Genomic DNA, 27,234 nt, shown 5'->3' on the forward strand with positions numbered 1-27,234 from the left:
ACTTCAAAAATGCCTAAAATATAAACTGAATACCCAGTGGCTTGTGGGTTGGGGGGTAGTTGACACATGGGATGCCACTAATTCCCCACCTGCAAAGCAGTGAGGTCAAAATGAACAGGAGAAATGAAGGTGTGTAATGAAGACACTAAATAATCTAAACTCTTCAAAAATTCCTAAAAAATACACTGAGTACCCCTGTGTGTGTGGTGTAGTTGACACATGGCAATTGTTGGCACTGTCCCATGACAGTCAAAATGATGAAATGAAGGTGATTCATAAGGATTCATTATGAGGAAAAGTTGTTAGATACCAAGGAATCTAAATACTTCAATATTCCTAAAAAATAAACTGAGTGCCCCACTGCCTTGCAGGTATGTGTGTGGGGTGGGGTGGGGTGGGGGGTGGACCACACATTTTGCTCTGTAACTCCACTTCTGCAAGAGCTAGAGCTTAGCTTTTTGCTTTTTTTTAAAATGAAAGCTGGGAATTTGGGAAAATTAATAAGAGGAATTCGAATCTTGAATCAATTTGAAATGGAATCTGGTGTGATTCAAATTGTACCCAAATCTAGCCAGTGGACCACAGGGGTGATTTGTTCTGTCTCCAAATCGCCTGAATCAGCAAGATTTGGGTACAAATCAATTTGTACTCAAATCAGTTTGCACATCCCTAATTGTGAAGCCCTGTAGTACTTCTGTTTGCTGTATCAATATGTACAGATTTCTCAAAGTTTACTATAGCTATATAGGCAATGTGATGTAATGTGATAGGAGCAAGATAACACAAAAACTATATAGTATTAAATTTGTAATAATAGATTGATCTTAGAAGCTATTTACTTAAGAAACAGAGAAAAGGAGTATATAAAGAATTTAAAAGAATACTTCTTCGTATTCATGCAGAGACTGACAATAACAACAAACCACTTTCTTGAACAAAATTGACATCTTGATCCTAAGCAGATTCACCCAATTGAGTGGTGAATCCTGTTAACTTCAGAAGGGGAAGCAATGTTCAACAAGGCAATGTGGTATAGTGCTTAGAGTGTTGGACGAGGACACAGGACACCCGAGTTCAAATCCCCAATCAGCCATGAAACTCAAGCAAACTGCTCTGGGCTCCTTGGAGGAAGAGCAGGTTATACATGTAAAAACAAATAAATGGGCATGCCCGAGGCCCTCTACTGAAGTAAATGTGGAATTCTGCTGATATATGGAATTCTCTTTATTTAGCAGGGGGAGAGTAAGTGGCCCTATCCACACCTAGCACAATACCTCTAGTGACTGTTGCTGGTGTCTATCTTATGTTTCTTTTTAGATTGTGAGCCCTTTGGGGACAAGGAGCCATCTTATTTGTTTGTTATTTCTCTGTGTATACTGTCCTGAGCCATTTTTGGAAGGGCGGTATAGAAATCATATATATATATATATATATATATATATATATATATATATATATATATGGATTCATATGTGCCCTAAATTGCCTTTAGAGCTCTGGTTTGGGGCATTGGCTGCAAACTAGAACTCTGTATATCTCATTGCTTCCCATTCTCTTTATGCAGAGAGAAACTTCAGCATATAGTAGAACATACAGAGGTGTACCTAGGTAATTTTGGAGCCTGGACCTAAAGGCCTTTGGAGGCCCCCTCCCCTGCACATTAAGCATCATCATGCTCCACTGGGTGACCACACCACCCAGGACAGACTAAAGAGGATTTGGGGCCCCCAGGAGCTGTGAAGGCCCTGGACTTGGGCCCTGAAGTCCAGGGGTAAGAGCACCACTGAGAACATACAGTCCCCTTTGTGCACTGAAGGAGTCCTAATAGAAAACAATAGTAATGCACATGTGAGTCTCTGCAATCCTCTTTGGATCAATAGGAATGAATGGGGTTTTCTTTTAGCTAATGTATCTGACTTTATGGTGTTAATGTAGAATATACTGTAGTGAAATTGAGCTGCACGGAACTTTGATGTAAAGAACATCTTCTGCTAAAAGGAAACTTTATTTTATTCCAAGGTATTGTTGCCTCTCAACCCACACCCATATATCTAGCCTGGAAAAGAAAGTAACACTGTATATATGTATGTGTACATGAGTGTGTGCGTGCATGTGAGTGCTTATATTTACAAAATAATATGAACAACAAGAAAGAAACCCTCCTTTTTTAAAAATTCAAGGTGATGAAGTTCTAGAATGGAATGGTAAACACCTTCCAGGAGCTACAAATGAAGAAGTTTACAACATTATTTTAGAATCAAAATCAGAACCTCAAGTTGAAATTATTGTTTCGAGGCCTATTGGGTAAGGTTTAAACAGCTTGTTTTTAAATGTATGTTGTATTTCATAATTCATTTTATGTATGTATGTAGATTGTAACTTGTTAACTAGTCTAAAAGCTCTTTTTGATTGCTATTGGAGGATAAATTCACATTGCCAAATATTGATAAGCACGTTACTTTTAAGTTCATATCTTCTTTCACTTTGCTTTTAAAAATTTATATCTGTCTATATACATGGTGCTTTAGAGAGTAAATTAACAGCAGGCCAGTTTCAAGTGTTTTGAAACATGCCTGCACATATAAGAGCATTACATCTTTAGAAATAATTAAATAATTAAGAGTGTGCACGAACTGAGGTTCCAGCACTGGTTCAGAGCCACAAGAAGGGGAGTAGGAGCTTTAAGAAAGAGGAGAGCAGGTCCTTCCACCAGCACACACAATGCAGCTTCCTCCGCCAGCACACACATGGCATCTGTGCATCCACAGGTGCCATTTGCGTGGTCATCATGGTGTTGACTCCTGCTCCCACTCCCCGCAGCACTGAACCAGTGCTCGAACCTCAGTTCATGCACATCCTTAGAAATACTCCTCTAAAATAATATACATTTCAGTGTAGGAATTGTATTCTGTACTAAATTATGGCTTTTAAAACCCTTGTTGTGTTGGTTATCATGAATGGGGGGATGGGCAGGTGCTCTAATACCAGAGTAGAGACATCTCATAGAGTAGGTGCCTGCTGTCGGAAATTTGAGAACTGTATTTTTCTGTAGCCCTGTCTAACTCCAGTTCCTTAAACGCTATGCCGTTCTGAATGTATTGTCGTGTGTGGGAACATTCAAGGCCTCTGTGAAGACTTTGGCTTGCGTGGGACAGACCTTGTCCTTTCTGCAAGGCTCAGTAGGAAGGGCCCAGTCCACATCATGCAATTCAAAGCCTTTTCAGCGGCCTCTAGTAGTAGTCTGGTCTGCAGGAATCAGCATCAAATCTCCAGGGGACTATTGGAAACAATACTGGACATTTTAGTGGCTTGATATTGTGAAAAATTGTGGATGAATTTTTCCATGAAAATTCTCCATGAATAGCTTCAGTCAGAGTTGGCAGCCCTAGACTCTAGGCATAGGTACATCCTCCACATATGCCATGCCTAAGCGTCTCTACAAAGGCTAGCAAGATCACCTGCCCTTTATTTCAAACTTGCGACACCTATCTCAAAATGCAAAATACATAGACTGTTTCTCAGAAAGATGCCTGCCATTCTTAAACTGCAATGATTCAACTAAAAAGAAATCTGATAGACCTGAAAGATTGCATGTGATATCGTGATCAACTATAAGTTGATGATAGCATTTAGTGCTCTCTGAGTATTATTGTGTCATAATATATATTATATATTATTAAGGTATTCTAAAACTTTGGTGAAAGAAAGTGGATTATATTGTTCTCTTAAAATTTTAAGTTATGAGGGCAACTTGAACTGAAAATATCCATTCAGATTAACAAAGTAACAATGCTATGGGAGAAGCACTGGTGCTTCTGAAGAGCTCAGCTAACTGAGCACCACCACTCATGAAGTTGGGGAGAGGATTTCAACAACTCCCCCCAACCCTAGAAGCACTCTGTGCTACTCAAAAATGTGTTCCTGAGCAGGGCCGGATTAAGCTAGTGCGGGGCCTGTAGCATATGTTATAAAGGGGCCCTAAATTTTTTTTAAAATGCACATAAATATTAAAACATAAATTATTTACTTGCATAGTAAAGTAATTCAATTTTTTTCATTTGCTATATTTTGGAGTATGAGAGACCAAGCCACAAACTCACACTTACTACAACAACAGTGAACATTTATATACCGTTTTTCAATCAAAATTCTCAAAGTGGTTTACATAGAAAAATAAACAGTGGATAGATGCTTCTCTGTCTCCAAAGGGCTCACATTCTAAAAAGAAAAATGTGGTAGGCACCAGCAACAGCCACTGGACAGATGCTGTGCTAGGCATTCTCTTAAAAGGCACATTTAGCAGAAAAGGGATATTTTATCTAATATGGACCAAATAGAACAGGTAAAGTTTTAACTTTAATTCCCAGTTGGAAGCCGGGCATGCGGGGCCCTCAAAAACATGGGGCCCGTAGCAAATGCTACATTTGCTACTACGTTAATCCGCCTCTGTTCCTGAGGATTACACAACCCTCACAGACACATTTTCAGCAGGCATGGTGTTTCCAAGCAAAGGCAAAATCCTAGAACTTCACCATGCAAGCACCACCATTACTGTGGAACTCTTCAAAAGAATAGGTGCTATACCCATGCTTTCCCCATAGCACTGGGAAAAGCTTTTAATTAATTTAGATATCAGGCATGATCTTTCTTGCTCCCCCCCCCCCTTTGCTATGGGTTTGAAAAAACAATCAATCAATTACTATCTCCAAAAAAAGTTTGGAAACGAAGGGTTCCATTTGTAAAGGGGCCTTCTGAAGTTGGAGTTACAAGTGGGAAGTATATGTCCTTAATTGCAATGTAGGAAGTTTATGTCATTGATTTCAGTGTAGAATGTTTAGGATCTGCATATCAATCTAGAGTGTTCTGTCAGTTTCAATGCATAATTTAAACCTTTAAATGTATTCCTTTAAATTTTTTTGGTTAATCCTTTTTATATTGTTTTTCCTTTTCTTTTTGTGATTGTAAGACTTTTTCATCGATTTCATTCAACAAACTCCTTCAGACGTGTGTATAAAAACTTCTAGTGAGTTATACTGTTTGTGTCATTTGTCTGGGGACGGGGGAAACCAACATCACTAGCTGTAGGATCATATATATAGCCTTATACCGAGTCAAACGATTGGTCCATCTAGCTTAATACTGTTTACCCAGACTGGCAGTGGCTTCTCCAGGGTTCCAGGCAGGAATCAGCCCTATCTTGGAGATGCCAGGGAAGGAACTTGGAACCTTCTGCATGCAAGCATGCAGGTGCTCTTTCCAGAGTGGCCCCATCCCCTGGAGGGAATATCTTCCAGTACTCACATGTAGTCTCCCATTCAAATGCATCCATTCAAATGCAGCCAGGGCAGACCCTTCTTAGCAAAGGGGACAATTCTTGCTTGCTACCACAAAACCAGCTATCCTCTCTATAGTTAACTGCTTTCCCTTTTCATTTCCAGCTTTCCTTTTGTGTTGATATCACAAATATTGTGGAACCTCCAACCACAATATTAACATTATGCTGCTCATTACTGATGTTGCTGTTCATATTAGCATTATAAAAAATAAACATTAGTCTTCTATTTCATATCTGTTCATTAAAGGTAGTGAGTTCCCACTATTGTAAATGGCATCTTTTCTAACAAATTTATAGGCGCATAAAAGTAAAAACGACAATTATGTCTAGCAGATGTGTCAAAAAACCCCACAGGTCTGGGATTTTTCAAGGGCATGAATGAAAGTGTGAGGACTTTTCCTCATTGGAATTAATCAAGGAGAATACAGTAATTAATGATGGTTATGGCATTGAAAGTCCATGTATCTTTTCTGTGGCATAGCACTTCAGGTATTTCTAATTTTTCTCTATATATGTTCCTTTTAGTGACATTCCAAGAATTCCCGAGACTTCTCATCCTCCACTAGAGTCTAGTGAGTATTCATTCCTAACTATGCGTAAATTGGAACAATATTTTGTTTATAAGGTTTCATTCAGTAATGCTAGCACCATTTTTGTCTAAAACTATTTGTGATATCAATGGCTGACATTCAGATTAATGAAGCACCAGTGCAACAGTGTTGCACCAACACTTATGAAAAGTTCCAGACTAATGCTGTGGTAGTACTTCCACAGCGGGGGAGAATTTTGAAGATCTCGCCTTCCCCTGAAGCACCTCTGTGCCATGCGAATAAATGTCCCTGAGGGCTGTGCAATAGGGATGTGCAAAAAATTTCGGGGACAGATTGATCTGTGCCCGAAACGAGCAATTTCGGGTGATTCGGGGCCGAACCGAATCACCCCCAATGCCCCCCGATATTTTTCGGGGCCCAGCCAAATAACCCGAATTTCGGGGCTGAAAAATTCGGGTGATTCGGCTCATGAACGTTTTTTGGGGAATTTTTGAAGTTTTAGTGACTTTGGGGCAGTTCGGGGGCATAGCATGGGATCTGGGCAAAAAGAGTGGGGTGGGGTGGTAGTGCCTAATGGGTGCAGACTACCACCCCAATTTCAGGGGGATTGGGCAAAGGGCTGATTTTTGTGGAATTTCTGAAGTTTTCGTGTCTTTGGGGCAGATTGGGGCAGAACGTGGGGCCCGGGGCAGAAGAGTGGGGTGGGGTGGTAGTGCCCAATGGTTGGAGGCTACCACCCCAATTTAAGGGGGATTGGACAAAGGGCTGATTTTTTTGGAATTTTTGAAGTTTTTGTGACTTTGGGGCAGTTTGGGGGCATAAAGTGTATCTGCCCCAAAAGAGTGGGGTGGGGTGGTAGTGCCTATTGGATGGAGGCTACCACCCCAATTTCAGGGGGATTGGGCAGAGGGCTGATTTTGGGGAATTTTTGAAGTTTTGGTGTCTTTGGGGCAGATTGGGGGCAGAAAGTGGATCTGCCCCAAAAGAGTGGGCTGGGCTGGTAGATAGTGCCTAATGGGTGGAGGCTACCACCCATCCCCAATTTCAGAGTGATTGGGCAGAAGGCTGAATTTTGGTGAATTTCTGAGGTTTTTCTTCATAAGGTGCAGTGTGCTAGATTGATCCATTCATCATATTCTTAGTAAATGAGAGTGTGAAAAAGTGAAAGTGGGGTCATGAGAGTTGTTTAATTCAAAAAAATCTCATTGGCTATCATAGAATGAGAATTCACACCTCAGAAAATAAGGGAATAACATCCCTTCAGAAAAACTTCTGAGGGGACGGGTGAAATTGGGGACAGGTGGTAGCCTCCACCCATTAGGCACTATCTACCAGCCCACCCCACTCTTTTGGGGCAGATCCACTTTCTGCTCCCAATCTGCCCCAAAGACACCAAAACTTCAAAAATTCCCCAAAAATCAGCCCTCTGCCCAATCCCCCTGAAATTGGGGTGGTAGCCTCCACCCAATAGGCACTACCACCCCACCCCACTATTTTGGGGCAGATCCACTTTCTGCCCCCAAACTGCCCCAAAGACACAAAAACTTCAAAAATTCCCAAAAAATCAGCCCTTTATCCAATCCCCCTTAAATTGGGGTGGTAGCCTCCAACCATTGGGCACTATCACCCCACCCCACTATTCTGCCCCAGGCCCCACTTTCTGCCCCAATCTGCCCCAAAGACACAAAAACTTCAGAAATTCCCCAAAAATGAGCCCTCTGTCCAATCCCCCTGAAATTGGGGTGGTAGCCTGCACCCATTAGGCACTACCACCCCACCCTACTCTTTTTGCCCAGATCCCATGCTATGCCCCCAAAATGCCCCAAAGTCACTAAAACTTCAAAAATTCCCCAAAAACCAGCCCTTTGCCCAATCCCCCTGAAATTGGAGTGGTAGTTTCCACCCATTGGGCACTACCGCCCCACCCCAATATTTTCCCCCTGGGCCCCCTTTTCCCCCCGAATCAATTCGGATTCAGATTCGGATTAAATTCGAATCCGAACCGAATCAAGGGTGATTCAGATGGCCCATATTTGGGCACAAAACAGAACAGGGGTGATTCGGTTCGGGTCCCGAAAATCCGAATTGCACACCCCTACTGTGCAACCCTCAGAGACTTATATTTGGATGGCACAGAATGCTTCTGAGGGCAGGGAGGTTACTGAAATTTGGTGCACACACCCTCACTTCATGAGCTGAGAAACTTGAACTCTTCAGAAGCACCATTATTTCTCCCATTAGTCTGAGTAGGTGCAGTCCACAATACATTGATGCCATACATCCTTTACCCATACTCACAATGCCTGCTTGGATGACTTTCACAGATATCCATTGTGAAAAGGATTTGGTTCTACATGAACCAATCATGCAAAAAGGTCCCAAGTGATGTTTTCTTTTCAGTAAAACTCCTAGTTTGGGTGGAATATTATCATGCAGGATTTTTGTTTCTTGTTTAAACTGTGAGTGGAGTCAGACAAACACTTCAGGCTTTGGGGTGTGTTCATCATTTAGTATGTAAGCATATCACAATCAAATGGTGAGTTTGCATTTCATCATCTCCCAGAATTTTGAAATGTGGGATAAATCAGAGGGTGGTGACATTTTCACTGTGATGTATCAAAGAGATCGTGCTTTTACCTCTTTGGGAATCTTTTACTACTGTTGTTCATCTATCTATCTGCTGAAATTGGGTACAGATGTAACTCAGGATGATAGAACCCTGTGTATTTAATTGGAAGCAAATTAGTGCATGCATTAATTTTTAATGAATGGGTGGGGATTTAAAAATCCTAAAAAGTGCTATAAATGGCTCCTTCCATGGTCTAAATTTACAAAAAAATTCAGGAATTGAAGCTCCCCATATGAACATTGTTCCATCCTCATTTGGAGGAATCTAATATTTGCCTTCAGGTAAAAGGGGAACACTAACCTACTTTTCTGCTTCCTATTTTATATTTCTGGAATAGCTTGGAAGAAAGCTTTAAGAAGCTGCGCAGATGGAGTACATGTTTTCAGGACTTAGGCATTTAATTTGGAGGAAATAGGTGGTTCTATTGGTTTTTAATGATTTTTTAAATTCATGCCTGAATTTGACTAACATCGGAGAGTCCCATTAAAAATGTGTGTGCACACCTGAGAATCCAAGTGAAATTGTTGTCACATCCGAGAATCAACTGCTTGTGTTTTACCATATTTACCCAAGTAGAAGATAACTCTGAATTTAAGATGACCTCCTTAAAAAATACAGCTTAAATACCAGTTGTATCTGTATTTACCCAAAAGGAAGAGGGCTCTGAATTTAAAACAGCCTATCAGTTTCTAACATTAAAGAACTTGGGGGAAAATACCTAGTGTTGGATTCCAGTAAATACAGTAAATGGGTTTTTTAAAATGCCTTGTAGTGGTGTGCAGATGGTGGAGGCAGGCTGGCAAAGAAGACAGGCACATTGCTTGGAGCAGGACTGCAGACTTACAGTTGGCACATGGATGGCAGGTAGATGGCAGAGGATGGCAAGCAGGCCGGCAGAGGATGGCAGGCTGTTGGTAGCTGGTGACTCAGAGGTGCACTGGCTTGGCACTTGGCTGCAAGCAAGCAGCTTTGCAGCCTGTGAAAGAGCACACTCAAAGCTGAACAGCAGTGCCCCAGGCAGGCAGGCAGCAGATGGTGGATGTTGGCAGATGGGTGGCAGATATAGATGGCAGATGGCAGCAGGCAGGCAGATGGTAGAGTTGGCAGTTGGTGGAGGCAGAGCTCCACTTGGAGAAAACAGCAGGACTGAAGTAATGAGAGACAGGTTTGCACAGACAGCTGTGCACCCATGTTCTACTCCGGCACAAGTACTTTGGCTCCCTGCTCACGTGCAGGTTGGCCCATGTGTCAGAGTATAAATGAAATGAAGGCCTGTGTTGGAGAATGCAGAGTCCAACTTGGAGAAAGATAGAAGTGAAGTAATGGCTGACACTAACACAGAAAGAGGACTACTAGTAGTTTGCATAGAAGCAAACAAACAAAAATACTATGCCCAGATAGATGGGCACACCCATTCAACTCTGGCACCTCAGGAGCAATGACTTGTACCAGGCGATGCTCTCTAATGCTCCACTCCACCTGCTTCTCCCACAGCAGCTGACCCCCTTTGCTGCTCTGATGGAAATAGCCTGTGGTTTTACAGCAACTCTTGATGACATCGTGGGTGGCACTGGCAGAGCTGGAAGAGGAAAGCTTGAACCCAGTGGCCTGAGTGACCACTAGGTTCATTATGTGAGCTGTGCACTGGATGCCAACTAATCTGGCATCATGCACTGCCTTGCACAATATTAGCTCTCTGATCGGTGACCATGAAGCCACAGATCAGATGAGGGTGCCTGCTGATTGATCATGTAGTGATCATGCAGGCCACATTGATCATGCAGGCCACAGTCGCCTTTTTTCTGGGCTGCCAAGTGGATGCTGTCAAGGACCTGGGCATGGAAGAGGGTCCACCTGTACCCATCCCCACAATGTCCAACCTCAGCAGTGCCAGTGCCAGAAGCAGCAGCAGTGGGACCTGTAGCCTCACTCCCCCACCAGTGGGCCATCAGGGAGAGGTAGTTGTACTTTCCTCTCTGATTTGTCCATACATTGCCAGTGAAGTGCAAGGTGGTCTCTGGCTCTGCCTCCACCTTTTCCGTGCATGCCTGGCAGAGCAGCAGCACCATACAGCAGCTGAAGGTAGTCTGTGAGGGGCACCTGATACTAGGGAGGCACCCAGTTCATGAGGTGCTTGAACCTGGCGTACTCGACCAGAACAAAGAGCAGGTAATCCAAAGCCAGCATCTCACCAATATGCTGTGTGATCTCTTCTGGGTTTGGGGCAGCCCACTGCTCAAGAGTTGCCTGGCTTTGGCAACTTGGGTTGTTGCTTCTTTGCAATCTCAGTCCTCTGCTCCGGACTTGGTGCATTGGCTATTCTGATAATACTGATATCCAGGCAATTCCAATATCTTTTAAATAGATTTATAGAATTCAGCATTGCTTTGCATTGTTTTAATGTTTTAACTTTGTTTTTAATCTGTATTTTGTAAACCACTCAGAGACATGAGTTTGGGGTGGTATACAAATATGCAAAATTAATATCAGAATTCTGATAATGCACAGGCCTAATATTTAGTGCTAAGTTACACAACTTCTTTCCCCCTTCAAGTCCCAAACCAACCTGTGGATTTTAGTATATTTAGAAGCTCTTCTCATGATCTGTGAGAAGAGCTTCTGTTGGGTCTGTGGGGAGAGCGGACTTAGCCCGCTCTCCCCGCAGATGATCAAGGGGCAGCCATGGGGCAGCTGGAACGGCTGCCCACATGACTGCTGGCTCTGACACGGAGCCAGCAGGGACGGCAGGGATTGAGCACCAGCCGGCCCGCGGAAGTTCCAGGATGCCCCATGTGAGCGCACAGGGCATTCTGGAGAGACCCCCGGGGCTGGGAGGCTGGTTTTAGTCTCCTGGCGGGGGTCTCTTCATGTGTTGCCGCGGCACCAAGCTGCGCCGCAGCAGTACACGATCAACCAAACCGGGTTAGCAGAGTACTCTCTCAGCTAACTTCATTTAAGTGGAGGGGTACTTTTGGTGGTTTGCTGCCGGGAGCCACACGGCTCCTGTGGCAGTAGACAACCAGGAGAAATCAGGCTGGGCTCCCTTAGCCCGATTTCTCCTGGTCATGAGAATAGCTTCTTAGGCTTCTTGAACATATGAAGCCACCTTAATCTGAGCCAGACCATTGGTTGATCTGGGTCAGTATTGTCTATGCTGACTGGCAGTGGCTCTCCAGGGTTTCAGACAGAGGTCTTCCCCAGCCCTAACTGGAGACACCTTCTACATGAAAAGAAGATGCTCCACTACTGAGCTACAACTCTCCTGTAAAGCAACCCTATTATTAACTAACCATATTATTTTGTAACTGACAAATAATGCCAAAACAATTCCCTCCCACATTTTGGGAACCTTTTATTTTATTTTAGCTTTCAAAAACATTGAGGCTATTCACACAAGCGTGCAAAACTGGGCTAAGGGAGCCCAGCCCAGTTTTGAATGCTTGTGTGAGCCGCAGGGATCGTGCCCAATCCTGGTGGCTACATGATGGCAAACCCGCCTATATAGCCTCCTTCTAAAATGAGGTTAGGGGAGTGAGTGCTCAGCTTCATTTTGTTGATTGTGTGTTAGCCGTGGCACACTGGGGTTGGGGGAATTCTAGTAATGCAGCACACACTCACATGGTGCATTATTGGGGCTCTGGGGGGTGGGGTGACACGCGACTACACTTCCCGGCACCCCAACCCTGGAACTGCCAGGCGAGCCGCAAGGTGGGCCGCCACTTGTCTGGGTGGGCGATCCGCCTGCCCAGGAACAAACAGGAGACCTTCTGCGGGGAGGGTAAGTGAAACCCACTCTCCCCACAGACCTCCATGGAGCTCTTCTCCTTGATCGTGAGAAGATTGCCAACTGGGATCTCCAGCTGGGAAGCAGCTCTTCTCCTTGATCATGAGAAGATTGCCAACTGGGAAGCAGCCAACTGGGATTTGATCTAAGGTGGAAGAGGTCTGCTGCCCACAGTCACAGCTGATACTCTTGTCTCACACAATCACTTCCTGATCCCCAGTCCGACACTTCCACCGCCCCACATGATCTATTTTTGGAACTGAGAATGGCTTCGGAATTGCAGCTGGGAGCTCCTCAACCTTACATCTGATCATGAAAACTAGCACATCGAGAAAGACTTGTGGGGGACATCACACAAGGGCTAAACTGTGAACTGACTGTTGTCTGATCATGTGGAAAGGCTGTCAGTGTGCTTATTTTGTTTTCACTTCTGTTCAAAATTAAATGTTTTGTTGACTATTCAACATTGCATTATTATTTTCAGCATTATGAAAAGTTTTTATTTTTCTCCCCTCCTTTATTATTTTCTCTTAATTTTTTTTTATGTTTGCAGCTATGGAAAATGGGCTAAAAGGGGAAGGTACTATAATTCTTCTTCTTCTTCTTCTTCTTCTTCTTCTTCTTCTTCTTCTTCTTCTTCTACTACTACTACTACTACTACTACTACTACTACTACTATTTTATTTTATTCCCAATATATCTTATCACCCTCACCTCATTAACTTTTGGTAAGGAATTCAATTCTCATGTTGATTGTCAAACCATTGGTAGATGTGTTTGAGTAGTAGTTACAGTAGGCACCAATGGCATGGAATAAATGCTGGGTGGTGGTGGTGAAAGCAGAAGTAACAAAAATGGTTTTCGCATTAAATTGCTATTTTCCCTCATCTTTTCAGGTTCTAGCTCATTTGAATCTCAAAAAATGGAACGGCCTTCAATTTCTATTATTTCCCCTACTAGTCCTGGAGCCCTAAAAGATGCACCACAAGTCCTACCAGGGCAGCTTTCTGTAAGTGCAAATTTGTGTCAAGAAACACATTTTCTTTACTACCACACATGCTTTTTTGTGCAGAGGTCATTGGGTTTTTATATAAGGAAGCCCTTCAATATCATGGGTGTTACAGTCCCAGAAAGTTCCATTAATGGTGAATCTGATATATTGGAGTCAGGGGCATAGCAAGGTTCCTGGCTGCAGGGGTACAAAGTTTAGTCAGGGGGCTTCCATCACACGTGCTTCCCCAAGCCACAACCCCTGCGTCTGACATCAGATGCAAGGGTGCGGGGCAACCTAACACACCCAAGCATTCCCCTCCCTGTTTCTCACCGGTTTGCTGCTCAGAGTTGGTCCCGTTTGATTGAGAGGGTCATGGACAGCAGCAGCGCTGGCTCAATGCCACAGAGCCAGGCATGGGGCCACCAGGGGCTACCATCCTCCGCCGGTGGCAGCAGATTGGGGCCAGGCAGCGCCTCCTCTGGCGGCTCCTGCATGGCTGTGGTGGCCAGGGGGTGGGAGTGGTGTCGAGGGCAGTCTTCCATGGGAAGCATGCGTAGGAAGTGGGGGAGAAAGAAAGGAAGCCCCAGTGTGCTTCTTCCCATTGTGTATGCACCCCAGCTGCAGGGCACCAGCACCTGGCGCAGAAAGGGCAGTGGTGGAAGGGTGCACCCCAAGCCTTGTGGGCCCCTGATCCTCTGGACCTGGAGACAAATGTCCTCCCTTGTCCAATGGATGCTACACCCATGATTGGAGTGCTTAACCCTAACCCTAAAATGGGGTTAGGTTCCCATTTAAAGAGTGTCTCAGCCACTCCCCATGCATCAACTGGGAAGCAGGGAGAGTGGCCATTTAAACTTTAAATCTCTCCACCCATCTGCTGCTACCTGGGGAGGTTTAAAGTTTAAATGGCCACTCCCATGGCTTCTCAGCTGGTGCTCGGGGAGATTTAAAGAGGTGGTGCAAGAGGCTGTGTGGGTGCCTCTCTTGCTGCCTCTTTAAGCATCCTTGTGCACTGGCAGGGAAGTGGGGAGGCTTAAAGAGGCAGCAGGAAAGGCACCCAGCTATTTGCACCACCTCTTTAGGCATTATATTAAAACTAATCTGTGATTAGTTTGTTAGCCGTGAATTTATTTCAGGAAGTCTAACTAAGATCTGTACCCAAGGTTTGATGTTGGTTTTTCAGCTTTCATTTGTTCTAACATTAGTCAGAGATAGAATCTGATTCTACTTGAACCAAACCGGGTTTCCTTGTTTTGTGCACATCCCCTAGTCAGGGATGACATTTACTTTTGATCTTTTAATGATTTTTATTATTAATTTATTTGCTATTTTTAAATGAATGTATTGTTATCCCAATTGCAAGTCTCCAGGATTGACTAGGATATAAGCTATTTAAATACATTATAAACAATTTACAATTATATATGACTTTTTTTTTTAGATTAAACTATGGTATGACAAAGTAGGGCACCAGTTAATAGTGAATGTGCTTCAAGCAACAGATCTACCACCTAGGATAGATGGACGACCAAGGAATCCTTATGTGAAAATGTATTTCCTTCCAGACAGAAGGTAGTACTTCAGATGAAATTGTACTAAACTGAGGGAACAATTTGAAACAATGTTTTCTTAATATTTTTATGTGCTTCATAATTTGTTTATAGAAACTATACAACAATAAAGCTGTGGATGCACCTGTAGTGACTCCAGTTTCCCCACGGCTGCCATTGACATAAACAGTCATATCTTAATTAGGTTTGGTTTTGTTTTTAATCAGAAAAGAGAAAAAACATGGGGAGCAGCCAGGTAGCAGAGTCATAAAACAACTGCATATACTGAGAACCAGGAAAAAACGTGTGTGACGAGGTGTGGAGGGAGGGCATGCAGGGGTGGACCCACAGGGACCAATCCTCTCAGAAATCCCCACCCACATGGAAGCATATTGGCTACTTCCACAAATAATGTCCATATATTTGCCTCTTCTTCCCTCTATATTTTTCCTGTCTGCTCCAAGTCAGCAGAAAAGTGGTGTGCTGATTTTTGACCCTTTGGAGGACAGTCATAGGGTGGGGAATGCACAAGGAGCTGTGCATCATCTGGATAACCAGCAACAGCCATGGGAGGAAAGAGTAAAGATAAGGGAATCGATTATCGTTTGGAAGTAACCTTATACTGCCCTTTCCCAGGCCAGGAACCTAGTGGTCTGGCTGCACACTTGGGTGCCTGACCGGCAAGGCTGCTAATCAGTCAAGTGGTCTTCTCCACTTCACCCCATGCAGGCAGAACACCAGCAAGAGCCTACAGCCTTGGAGCCAAGCAGGCAATGATAGAATTCTCAATGTCACTCACTCCTTCACCATGGAGTTTCAGGAGCTAGATGGCAATATTGCAATGACTTGCTTTCTCAGTTATAATGTCCAACTGTCTTTTTCCCCCGTTTCAGTGATAAGAGTAAAAGGAGGACCAAAACAGTAAAGAAAAGCTTAGAACCAAAATGGAATCAAACTTTTCTCTATTCACATGTGCACCGTAGAGATTTTAGAGAAAGAATGTTGGAAATCACTGTTTGGGATCAACCAAGAGTACAAGAAGAAGAAAGTGACTTTCTTGGAGAGGTGATACATGTGTTGGCACTGTAATGTAGTTATATGTAAACTGTTTAACAGACTCTCAAGGTGCTTTGAAGGTTTTAAACTAAGATGGAACTTGCAACATTTCCCATAGATCCTTATAGAATTGGAGACGGCACTTTTAGATGATGAACCACATTGGTATAAGCTGCAGACACATGATGAATCCTCACTACCTCTGCCTCAGCCATCACCTTTCATGCCAAGGAGACATGCCCATGGTGGAGAAAACTCTAGCAAAAAATTACAAAGTAGGTCCAGATTTCATTTTCTGCCTTGGTAGTATTTGTTTTGATAAGCTGTTATGATACAGGAAACATATAACCAAATATCTAAGCAACTGCATTAAAAAAAAAAATAATTAAATAAAAATGGGTGTGAAAACTTGGGAAACAATTTCATTTACCTCACACAGCCCCACTTATAATATAATTTTCATATTGGTTATCTTAACTGATGCTAACTTAATCAGTGAACAAAACATGGATGCAGTCTTTAGACCAATTTATTCTAAGAGAGTCTCACTGTATTCAGCAAACATCCTGAAAAAATTGGAAGATTGTGACCTGTGATTCTCAGCTGTCTGTATTAAATATTTAGTATTATAACTAATGGCTGCTGTAACAAAATTTTGCATAAGCTTAAAGTCCAGTGAAGGTCCTTGACTTTTAAATGATTTTCAGCACAGGTCCTTGATTGTTCCAGCACAGAAAGTGTGTGATTAATGGGAGCGAAAAAAATTAACATATACAAAGAGTGGCAATGCAGGGTGGGGGAAAATAACTTTCAAGCTCCATGCTGCTCTTCATAGGACAGAACTACCAGATTTCAGGGAGCTTCCCTGGGCTTACTTGGCTAAGCCCAGAGATTGTTCAGCTCCCCTGTTCCCATGTCTCAGGAGCTTCTCTGAGCCATGCCCTGGGGGCTAGCTCAAAGAATGAACTGTTTCTAGGATCCTTAAAAATCAACATTTGAGACTTTCATGTATTTTCTTCAAGAGTCTAGGTCATGGACATAAAATAGGATAAATTTTGAGAGGAAAGTCAAAATCACATAGAAAAATAGAGGTGCTTTTCAATAATATCAACAACAACAAAACTAAAAAAAATCCCTCTTTCATCACAGCTCTGGTTTACACATCCATGCCCATCCCTTGTTGACTTGCACATGTGAATTGACTATCATAGGTATGATATCAAAAATGGAATTTTCATTATGCCTCAACTCTCACAATCTCAAATGTTTTCCAGTGGAGTCAGTTCACATATTCAGCTGGCAGTCAATCAAGTGATGTGAAAGCAAGTTTGTACAATCATGTGTGAACCAGAAGAAAAGAACATTTCAGTCTGATGAGACTATAGCTCAATGGCAGACCATCTGCTTTCCATACAGAAGGACCCAGGTTCAATTCCTGGCATCTGCAGGTAGGGCTGGAAAAGACTCCTGGTTGAAACCTTGGAGAGCTGTGCCAGCCACTGTAGACAATACTGAGCTAGATGGACCAATGGTCTGACTCGGTATAAGGCAGCTTCCTATGTTCTACTGTATAGACACATCCACCTATAGGATTAGGAGTTGGTATTCCAGCATATTAAAGAGGAGGGTACCAGGTAGAGTTCCACTGGTACTGTTGCACCAAGGCTTCGCCTCCATGTGGTGCAGAGGTGCAGCAATGATTTGGGGCAAAATGGAAGTGGATGGCTGGGCCAACTGCAGCCTTTTATGTGTTTTGGGAGAATAATCACATTTCTGTGCTTCTGTTGGATTTTTTTGAGTAGGAAGATGTTGCTCTGGCAAGCTGAGCTGAGCTGGATTTTTCTGCCCCTCATGATAGCTGTATAAATTCTACTTTTGCCTCAGCTGTGCAAGTTACTGTCTGCATGGCTGTAACTAATGCTAGTCAATAGAGTCAGGTTGGCCATTCCTTGCAACAGGGCTGGCAGTAGGTATGCTTGGGACTGATGATATAACCAGAGTCCCCCTTCTGAGGCATTTTACAATAGTTTGTGTTATCTTGTGCTGTAATTTGAATGCATCCCATATTTGCATTTCAAGAATAAATGGATTTTTTTACTTGAACTTATTTTTACCCTTCACAAAAAGAACCAAGTATACAGGTATCTATTTGCCTTACTGTTGCACAGGATCTCAGCGAATCAGTGATAGTGACATCTCAGATAATGATGTTGATGATGGTATTGGAGTAGTTCCTTCAGGTGCGTGGGTGAAGAGCATGGTCCTACATCCTTTGCTTTTGCTTATCTCCCTTCCCCCATCCAGATTTTTGAAAGATGATACATCAGAAGATTGTTTTCTAGAAAAGAGTATGATTCATTATTCCATGGTGACCCTTTATTAAATTGGAACCAAATTGTAATGGCAAAGTTGATATTTCTGCTCACATAACTAATAAGTCCGATTGTACATAATTTTGGATATTCTATAGACCATGAGTGCTTTTCTGAAGTTATTTTGCAATGGCCTGTCTGTAAGAGAATATTAAAATGTAATTTGAATGTCAGTCTGAAATAGAATTATAATTATAATTTCAGACTTGCTTGTCCTTCTAACCTAGACAGGTTCCCCATGGAATATATTGAAAATGCATGAATGTATATTAAGTGCATGAAGCATGGCTATATTTTTTATACCTCTCATAAGCATTCATAAGTTATAATTATTTGAAATGAGTAAATAGAGATTATCAATTGCTCCAGAAAGGTAAAGGCTACAATCCCAGACAGCCACTTGAACACAGCCAGAAGTGATGTGGAAGCTTCTAACTATAGCTGAACAGTTTGAAATGGAAACATGACCTGCCCTTTCACCAGATGATCAGCTGCAATGGAAACTTTTAGAAGGATTTCAGCTGCAGGTGTGGGGCTTCCCCACTCACACTATGAGCAATGCTAGCTTGGCTATTATATCTTTATATGCTACATGATAAGTCTAATGTCGTGTAGTAATTCACCTACCACTAAGGTGAATGAACATGGTTTTCATTTTAACATTACTTATGAGGGTTGCTACGCACATTGTTTGTTTGTCAGTGACATTTATATATCTCCCTATATAGAGAGTCAGACCAGTTTACAATCCAATCAAACAACCACCAAAACCTAAAAATCATATAAACAGATTAAAATTACCACAAATAAAACTTTAAAACATCATAAACCGAAATCCTGATAAAACAGGCATTTTTAAAAGAAGTTTAAAAACAACCAGAGATGGGGAGATTCTGATTTCATTTGAGAGTGTGTTCCAGAGCCTCAGGACAACCCTAGAGAAGGCCTGGTTTTGGGTTACCACCAAGCGAGCCAGTGGCACCCATAACTGGACCTCCCCCAATGATCTTAATAGGTGGCAGAGTTCATGAAGAAGAAGGTGCTTTCTTAAATATCCTGGGCTAGGCATGTGCAAAAACTGATTTTTCCAATTCAATTTGTACCCAAATCGAATCAGCCCCGATTTGTTTTGGGTCCAGATCTAGCCAGCTAGCACAGGGGCAATTTGTTTTGGTCACAAATCTCCTGAAACAGGTAAATTCAGGTACAAATCATTTTGTGCCCAAATTGTTTTGCACAGACAGCAGGCACAGGCAGTAATTCTCCCAGCAGCAGGAAGGAGGTGAAAAAACCTATCTTCTTTTTTCCTCAATCAGGAAAGCTGGAACAGAAAGCAGAGAATCCACTCTAGGTGGCTGGCAGGCAAGGCAAAGCAAAGCTCCTCTGGCGCACTCTCTCGCTCTCTTCTCCCACGACGCCGAAATGCAGAAAGGTGGCTGCCTGCTTCCTTAAGTACATTTGACAATCCCTCCTTTGAACTCCCCCCATCCTTGTCCCTTCTTTGATCCTTCCCCTAGCCAATGCAGGGTCAGTCACCCCTGGCAGCACAAGATGTGAATGGAAATGAGCCAATCTGGAACCAGGGGGGAATTGCCAGCCAATTGTTGCACACTGTAACAATGTAACTGTAAGTCTGAAGTTTGGGAGGGCTGGATTTTCAAAAACATTTCCTGACACAAAATGGAGACAGCAAGAGAGATCGCAACAAAATGGAGATCTGAATCTACAAATTTTTCAGGTCTGTAATCTGGGCGATTTGTTTGGCCCACAAATCAAACAGGTAGATTTGGATACAAATCTTTTTGTACCCAAATTGATTCACACATCCCTATCCTGGGCCCAAGCCATTCAGGGCTTTATAGGCAATAACCAGTGCTTTGTATTTTGCTCAGAAACTAATTGGCAGCCAAGGTAGCTCTTTAAAATAGGAGTAACGTGGTCTCTACAGGTGGCCCTGGAGACCAGCCTGTCTGCCGCATTCTGCACCAGTTGCAGATTATGAACTACATACATAGGCAGCCCAATGTAGAGTACATTGCAGTATTCAAGCTTGTTTTAAGGCATTTGTCTCAAGAAATGGATGTAGTTGGCATATCAGCCAAAGCTGATAAAAAGCACTCCTGGCCACTGCCTCAACCTGAGAAATCAGGGAGAGGTTTGGGTCCAAATCTACTCCCAAACTACATACCTGATCTTTCAGGAAGAGTGTAACCCCATCCAGAACAGGCAGATCTAAACCACTTCATAAGTTCCGGCCTCCCACAATAAGTTTCTCCATCTTGTTTAGATACAACTAGTTTGTTCTCCCTCATCCAGGCTATTACCAATTCCAAGCAAGCATTTAGAGAGGTTAAGCCATCTCCTGACAAAGTTGATATGGAGAAATAGATCTGGCTGTCGTCAGCATATTGATAGCACCCTGCACCAAATCTCCTGATGATCTCTCCAAGCAGTTTCATGTATATGTTAAAAAGCTTTCGAGATAGAATGGAAACCTGTAGGACTCCATATAATAGCTCTCACTTTGAAGAGCAACAATCTCTAAACGATATCATCTGGAATCTTCCCAAGAGATAGGAGTGGAACCACTGTAAGGCAGAACCTCCCACCCGCAACCCCCTCAGGTGGTCCAAAATAATACCATTGTTGATGGTATCGAAAGTGTCCAAGAGGACCAATAGGATCACACTCCCTCCATCAATTACTAATTAATTGGAGATCACCTGTCAGACTAACCAAGGCAGTCTCCACCCCATTTCTTCAAACCTGAAAGCTGGTTTGAAATGGGTCCAAATAATCTCTTTCTTCTAAGACTGACTGGAGTTGAGAAGCCACCACCCGCTCAGTCACCTTGCCCAACCATGGAAAGTTGGAGACAGGCCTATTGGAGACAAGTTGGAGACAGGCCTTGCTCTGAGTGAGCCAATGCAGGTTTCTTCAAAAGTGGTCCAACAATTACCTCCTTAAGACAAGGAGGCATCCTACCCTTCTTCAGAGAAGCATCAATGATAACAACAAGACCTTCTTCAGTAACTTCCCTGCTAGATTGTATAATCTAGCAAGGTTCAAGAGAACAGATGGTAAGGCAAACCTTTCCAAGCAGCTTGTCCACGTCCTCCGGAGTCACAAACTGAAGCTGATCCAACCTAACCATACAAGATGGATTGCTGGACACCTCCACAATAGACTCTGCAGTAACTGTGGAATCCAGTTCAGCTCAAATCTGAGATATTTTATTCACACAAAAACCAATTAAATGTGTCACAGAGAGTCACAGATGGCTCTAAATCCTGATTCAAGGGAGGAGGGGCATGTACTAGTCCCCTTACAACCCTGGAAAACTCTGCTGGAAATGAACTTGCAGATGCAATGTTCACAGAAAGCAAGGGCTTCTTTACTCCACGCATTGCCTGAGCATAGATCTTCATATGTGCTATGTGCTGTAATCTGTCAGATGTGAGTCAAATCTTTCTCCAGCTGTGCTCTAACTGCCTGCCTTGCCGCTTCAGCCTCCACTTCAGTTCTTCTGTATATCAAGAGGCTAATTTAGAAGCAGGTCTGCAGGGGCATTTAGGAGCAATGGTGTCTACCACCCGAATTAGTTCATTATTCCAAGTCTGAACCAGGGCATCTGCAAGATCACTGGCGGAACCAACCTTAAAACCCTCCAAGGTTTCTTGGAATCTTATTGGATCCAATAAGCTTCTTGGGCAGACCATCCTAATAGATTCTTCACCCCTGCAGAGATGGGCTGTGGTTGTCTGTCCTTGACCGACAGGTGGTGGTCCGCCCATGACAAAGGGGAAATCACAGGTCTCCCCACCCACGCAACACCACCCTGACCAGAGCAGAAGACTAAATGGGACAGGCCCATAGCTGTCATAGCAGGAACGCCTGAGCTGCTCCTGACAAAGTGGTCCTAAAGTGAACACTGAATCCCCGACTACCATCAACCTTGGCAACTCCAAAGCCAACTCGGCAACCAAGTCAGTTTGCTCAGGGATTCTGTTGGGCAGCAGGGTGAATGGTACAGCAATGGAAGTCCCAACCTGGTCCCAAGACATACATTCACTATAGGCTAATTCCCGAACAGAGATCCTGGTAAGGGAGATATTATTCTTATGAACCACAGCCACTCCATATCCCTGCCCATGTCCACTCACTTGCTCCACAACTGATTACCCTGGTGGGAGAAGCTGGGACCAGACTGGACCACACTAGCCTCCCCCAATCAGGTCTGTGAGGATATTAAAGAAGGTCTCTTAATTAGAGATTTGTGTAAGACAAAAATTAACTACTTTTGTTTGCTATTTTTCTAAAATAGTACTTGAGCACAACTACCTACAGTAAATTAGTCAATTGGCCATGGCAATGGAACCTGAATGGTTTTAATAGTATTTTGTTGACTAACCCAGCACAGTTTGTTTCAATGTCTCTTGGCATTATGATGCTGTCAGCCCTCATACAATTTGGTTACAATTCTAAACACACCTGAGACTAAGTTTAATTGAACACAGTGACTGACATACTGCATAGTTCTTAGGAACATATTCCTGACAGAGAAAATGGCTTTTGCAGGGAAAGAAGAAAAGTGAAAATGGTGTCCCTCTCTCCGTCCCCACATGCAGTACCTAAGAACATAAGAACAGCCCTGCTGGATCAGGCCCAAGGCCCATCTAGTCCAGCATTATTATTTAGTTTCATACAGTGGCCCACCAGATGCTGCTGGAAGCCTACAGGCAGGAGTTGAGGGCATGCCCTCTCTCCTGCTGTTACTCCCCTGCAACTGGTACTCAGAGGCATCCTGCCTTTGAGACTGGAGGTGGCCTATAGCCCTCCGACTAGAAACCGTTGATAGACCTCTTCTCCACGAAGTTATCCAAACCCCTCTTAAAGCCATCCAGGTTGTTGGCTGTCACTACATCTTGTGGCAAAGAATTCCACAAGTGGATTATGCGTTGTGTAAAAAAGTACCTCTGTTTGCTGGTCATAAATTTCTTGGCAGTCAATTTCATGGGATGACCCTTGGTTCTAGTGTTATGTGAGAGGGAGAAGAATTTCTCTCTATCCACTTTCTCCACACTGTGCATGATTTTATAGACCTCTATCATGTCTCCCCGCAGTCGTCTTTTTGATGTAGGCCAAGCTTCACACGCAGCTAGTTTACTGGCTCCTTGTGGGGATGGAGCACTTACTCTGCCCTTGTCAGGCTCCCCTGCATATCAGCCAGTAGAACTTCTTCATGGTCATGCATAGGACTGCATAGTACATCAACTGCAATACAGAACATTTTAATGAAAGCAGTGTAGTTTCTGTTTGCTGTGTGTGTTAGAATCTTTGGTCATCTCTAGAATAAGAATGGAGTTTAATGTCAGAGCACTTGCAACTGTTGAAGGGTTTTCCTCACTTTTTCATTCTAAGCAACTATTCTACATGTGACACAGCCCATTTTCCATTCCAGAAAGCAACAACACAAGATTTGTGAAAGAAGTGTAGTGCAGTATGTGTTGGATCTGAGATCTCTTGAGAAGGGTTCTCTGTAAACTCAAATGTTCCCTGCCACACAATCTGAAGTTCTCTAAGGATATACACTTATATATCTAAGGAGATATATACACACGTAGCTATTTTTCTAATGAAATGAGGCTTATGTAAGACTGTTGTTTATGCTATAATCTGGTCTGAAGGAGCTTGAGCATACTTTATCTTGGAGCTTTGTTTAAAATACCTGGCCTTTTCCTCCTGTTGGTGGGAGAGTTTGACTGTGGTGTCTTTTCACCTCCTTCTGGAAGAAGATGACTTTCTATGAAGTTTGGTGCCTCGACATTTCATTTGTGCATGGATTGATATTCCTCTGGGAGACAGAATGTTTCCCAGAGGACAAATATTTCCAAGATGAAGCTGTGGGTGGGTGAGGATTTTACTGCTTAAATAAAATGTGTTTCATTTTCTATTTCGGTTTATCCTTCAGCTCAAAGACATTGTTGTCTGTTGGCATTTGGGTACATTGCTGTTAGATGTGGTTCTTTCTGCCTATTCACTTTTATATTGTGGTGCTAGGGTTCTGGCAAACAGTTAGTAGTAACATTTATATTTAGCTGAACCAAGTTCTGTGAGTCATTTTCTACTGAAGCAGTGTTGGGTCAAATTACTACTGTACCATACTCATGTCTGCAGGTGATTTAAATAAAGCTGAAACACAGGCTTTCAATCCTAAAACAATATACTCCTAAGCAATCCCATCGATTGCAGGTATTTTAGCAGTAACATTGTTTCGATGTTGCAGCCTAAAATACACAGAATTCATTTTAAAATACCGAAGAGCTGAAAAAGTGACCCTTGTGGCAAATAATATCTAACCCTTTAGGTATTATCGCTGCTTATATTCACTTTTTCATCTTTGGACATTTCGTAGTCTGCACGTCAGTTCTCCTTTATGTATGTTTGTACATTTTCCCCTATATATGCATTACACATAGGTAATACTAATTGTTAGTCCTGACTGCATGATAATTTAAGATTTTCACTAGTTAAAAACCAACTATCTGAAAATCTTGTTAAGGAATAAGAGATGCTTTCCTTAAAAGACTAGTCTATATGTGACTAGTTCACCATTTCTGATCTGAACTGACTTCATTTTGTTGTACTTTTACCAGTAGGTTATAGGTCTAGCACTAGAGAAGGTAAATCTGCAACATTAACTGTGCCAGAACAGCAAAGAACAACCCATCATCGTTCACGATCTGTTTCTCCTCACCGTGGTGACGATCAGGGCAGGACCCGTTCTCGTTTACCAAATGTGCCATTACAGAGGTAGGCTTCAAGCTGCTTTCCGCCTGGAAACGTATTGGGCATAATCCAGCCAAAGTCCAGCACTTTTGTCTCCCAATGATTTCAGCTGAAAAGATAAGTATGTGCTTAAGTTGGAATCAAGAGGATTTAAAAGTCCCTAACTTTGGCTCAGTCATGTCCATTGTGATTACAAATATGTGAAGCTGATGTTCTCCTTGGGTAGCCTCATACAAAACCCTGTGAAATCACTGCTCTACAATGCATGCCATTATGGTTGCTTTTATGTGGTAAGTCATTTGTCTGTTTGCTGTACATGTAAATTTGGCTTTATTATGCCAGTGTTTTAAGGAAACACTCAATGCTGATTTCTCCTTAGTGCGTTTTTTGAGAATGTGCAAGCAGAATGTCAGGCAGCTCTTCTGTCAGGGATACCTAAGACGATAATTATATTACAGAATAAATTGGCATTTTATCTCCCATTGCAACCAATCATATTTTCTCCCATTTTCATGGAGATATTGTGGGCAGCAGAACATAGGAGATCCAAATTCCTCAGGTTTGCCAGGTAATAGAAAACAGAGGAGGAGGAAGTGGGAGAAGGTGGCCAGCTGAAGGGGGAGGCATGTGGGGTTCCCCCCCCCAGAAGTGTCTGTTTGAGCCAGAAGGAGGAGTGGTTTGAAGTATTTTGAGGCAAATGAGGAGGAGGGATAATAAACTAAGGGAACAGGGAGGAAGGAAGAGAGAATAACGTAGTAATTTTCTAGTAATGCTGGATGTGATGAAGGAGAGATGCTGAAAGAGGAAGAATGACAGAAAAGAGTTGGGATCTAGGACTCCTTCAGTTGCTGACCTATTCCAGCTTCAGCACAGTTCGAGATGTAAAGAGGAGTCATTCCCATGACATTCAGGTACATCATGTAATTTCCTACCGCCATCTGCTGACAATCCTTGAAAAACTGTTTCTTTATCAAGTTAGAATAAGACACAACTTTTTCACAGCATTTTAATGGATGGTACACAATGTGCTTGAGCAGCATGTGGATGGCTTGTTACATCTTCTGTCAGAATCAATCAAACTCTGTTGGAATCAATCCGTGTCTGGAAGAACCTCTAGAATTAACCAGTATTACTAGGAGACAAGGAGAGGAATGGATTGACCAAATAACAATAAGTTGTCCATGACAGATATGTTCTCAGCAAGTTCTGTCAGTTTCTTTTAGGGAAAAAGTTGGTTTAATATTTTAGAGCATCCATCTTTTGAATTTGAATCAATATGCGGGAGCTTTACAGTCTCTTAGCAACTGCCACACCACATTTTCTTGAGTTTGTACTGTTGCATGATAGCAGTAGGCCACCTCACATAACAGGTTCCTCTAGACAGTGAGCTCATCGCACTGACAGAATCCTGTTCTGTGGAGTTCAAAGAAGCAACTGTACAGGGGTTGTTTTCTGTAGGTACTCTTTGACTTGCTGAACTTTGCGTTCATTCTAATGGTATGTAACTGCTCCATGGGCTTGCATAACATTAGTAAGTTATAGGTTTGGGAATCTATAAGGCTATTCTCACAAACAGCCTAGGGCAGCCCAGCCTGGGTTAGGCTGCTCATGTGCAGCTCCAGGACTGGGGCCAATTGGGGCACTGTCTCCTCACCTAACCCTACTTTTCACCCCAGCCTTTAGCCAGGGTTAAGGGCGCAAGCACACCCTTAATCCCAGCACCAGGGTTGTGTGTATGCTTGGGCTACATGCAGCCCAAGCAGATGTAGAGACAGGTGCTTAGAGCGTACGACTTGCTGGGGGATCCCTAAATGCATCACATTGCTTGCGCGGTGCATTTTGGGGTTCCTGGAGGCCAGGCAGCAATTCCCCGGCTTCCAAAACACCACGTTGCTCGCCGCAGCAGTAATTGTCTGCACACTGGTGCAGCACAGAATGGGGGAAGGATGATCATGTGATGGAAAGTAGGTGTACTCCTGCCACGGCCTTAATGTGTTAGCTTCATTGTCACAATCTTCATTCTTTCTCCTTCTCCTTGTTGTCTGCAATGAGAATTGGGCTTGCACAATGAGTTGCCCCAGAAGTAGAAGGGGTTCTTGCATGAGATGGAACTTCTGATGATGGCCCACCATCACACCAAAAGTTTTGATGCCACCCAGTGCATTTCTTTTGTG

General features: G+C 43.0%; 1 protein-coding gene across 50 annotated transcripts in view; it reads left to right on the forward strand.

Annotated features, from left to right (window-relative positions):
- Positions 1-27,234, forward strand: part of RIMS1 (regulating synaptic membrane exocytosis 1) — a 382,988-nt gene that overhangs the window by 206,115 nt on the left and 149,639 nt on the right. For 30 of the 50 annotated variants that reach the window (XM_053286835.1, XM_053286809.1, XM_053286816.1 and 27 more), the window contains 10 exons: positions 2,181-2,304; positions 4,967-5,023; positions 5,861-5,907; positions 12,853-12,879; positions 13,196-13,308; positions 14,735-14,865; positions 15,737-15,908; positions 16,018-16,174; positions 18,068-18,139; positions 24,928-25,084. In XM_053286835.1, coding sequence (XP_053142810.1) covers positions 2,181-2,304; positions 4,967-5,023; positions 5,861-5,907; positions 12,853-12,879; positions 13,196-13,308; positions 14,735-14,865; positions 15,737-15,908; positions 16,018-16,174; positions 18,068-18,139; positions 24,928-25,084 — 1,057 coding nt within the window. The remainder of the gene's footprint in view (positions 1-2,180; positions 2,305-4,966; positions 5,024-5,860; positions 5,908-12,852; positions 12,880-13,195; positions 13,309-14,734; positions 14,866-15,736; positions 15,909-16,017; positions 16,175-18,067; positions 18,140-24,927; positions 25,085-27,234) is intronic. The other 20 variants (XM_053286859.1, XM_053286860.1, XM_053286822.1 and 17 more) reach the window with 8 other exon arrangements.

This window comes from Hemicordylus capensis, chromosome 1, assembly GCF_027244095.1.
Source record: "Hemicordylus capensis ecotype Gifberg chromosome 1, rHemCap1.1.pri, whole genome shotgun sequence".
Classification (NCBI taxonomy): Eukaryota; Metazoa; Chordata; class Lepidosauria; order Squamata; family Cordylidae; genus Hemicordylus; species Hemicordylus capensis.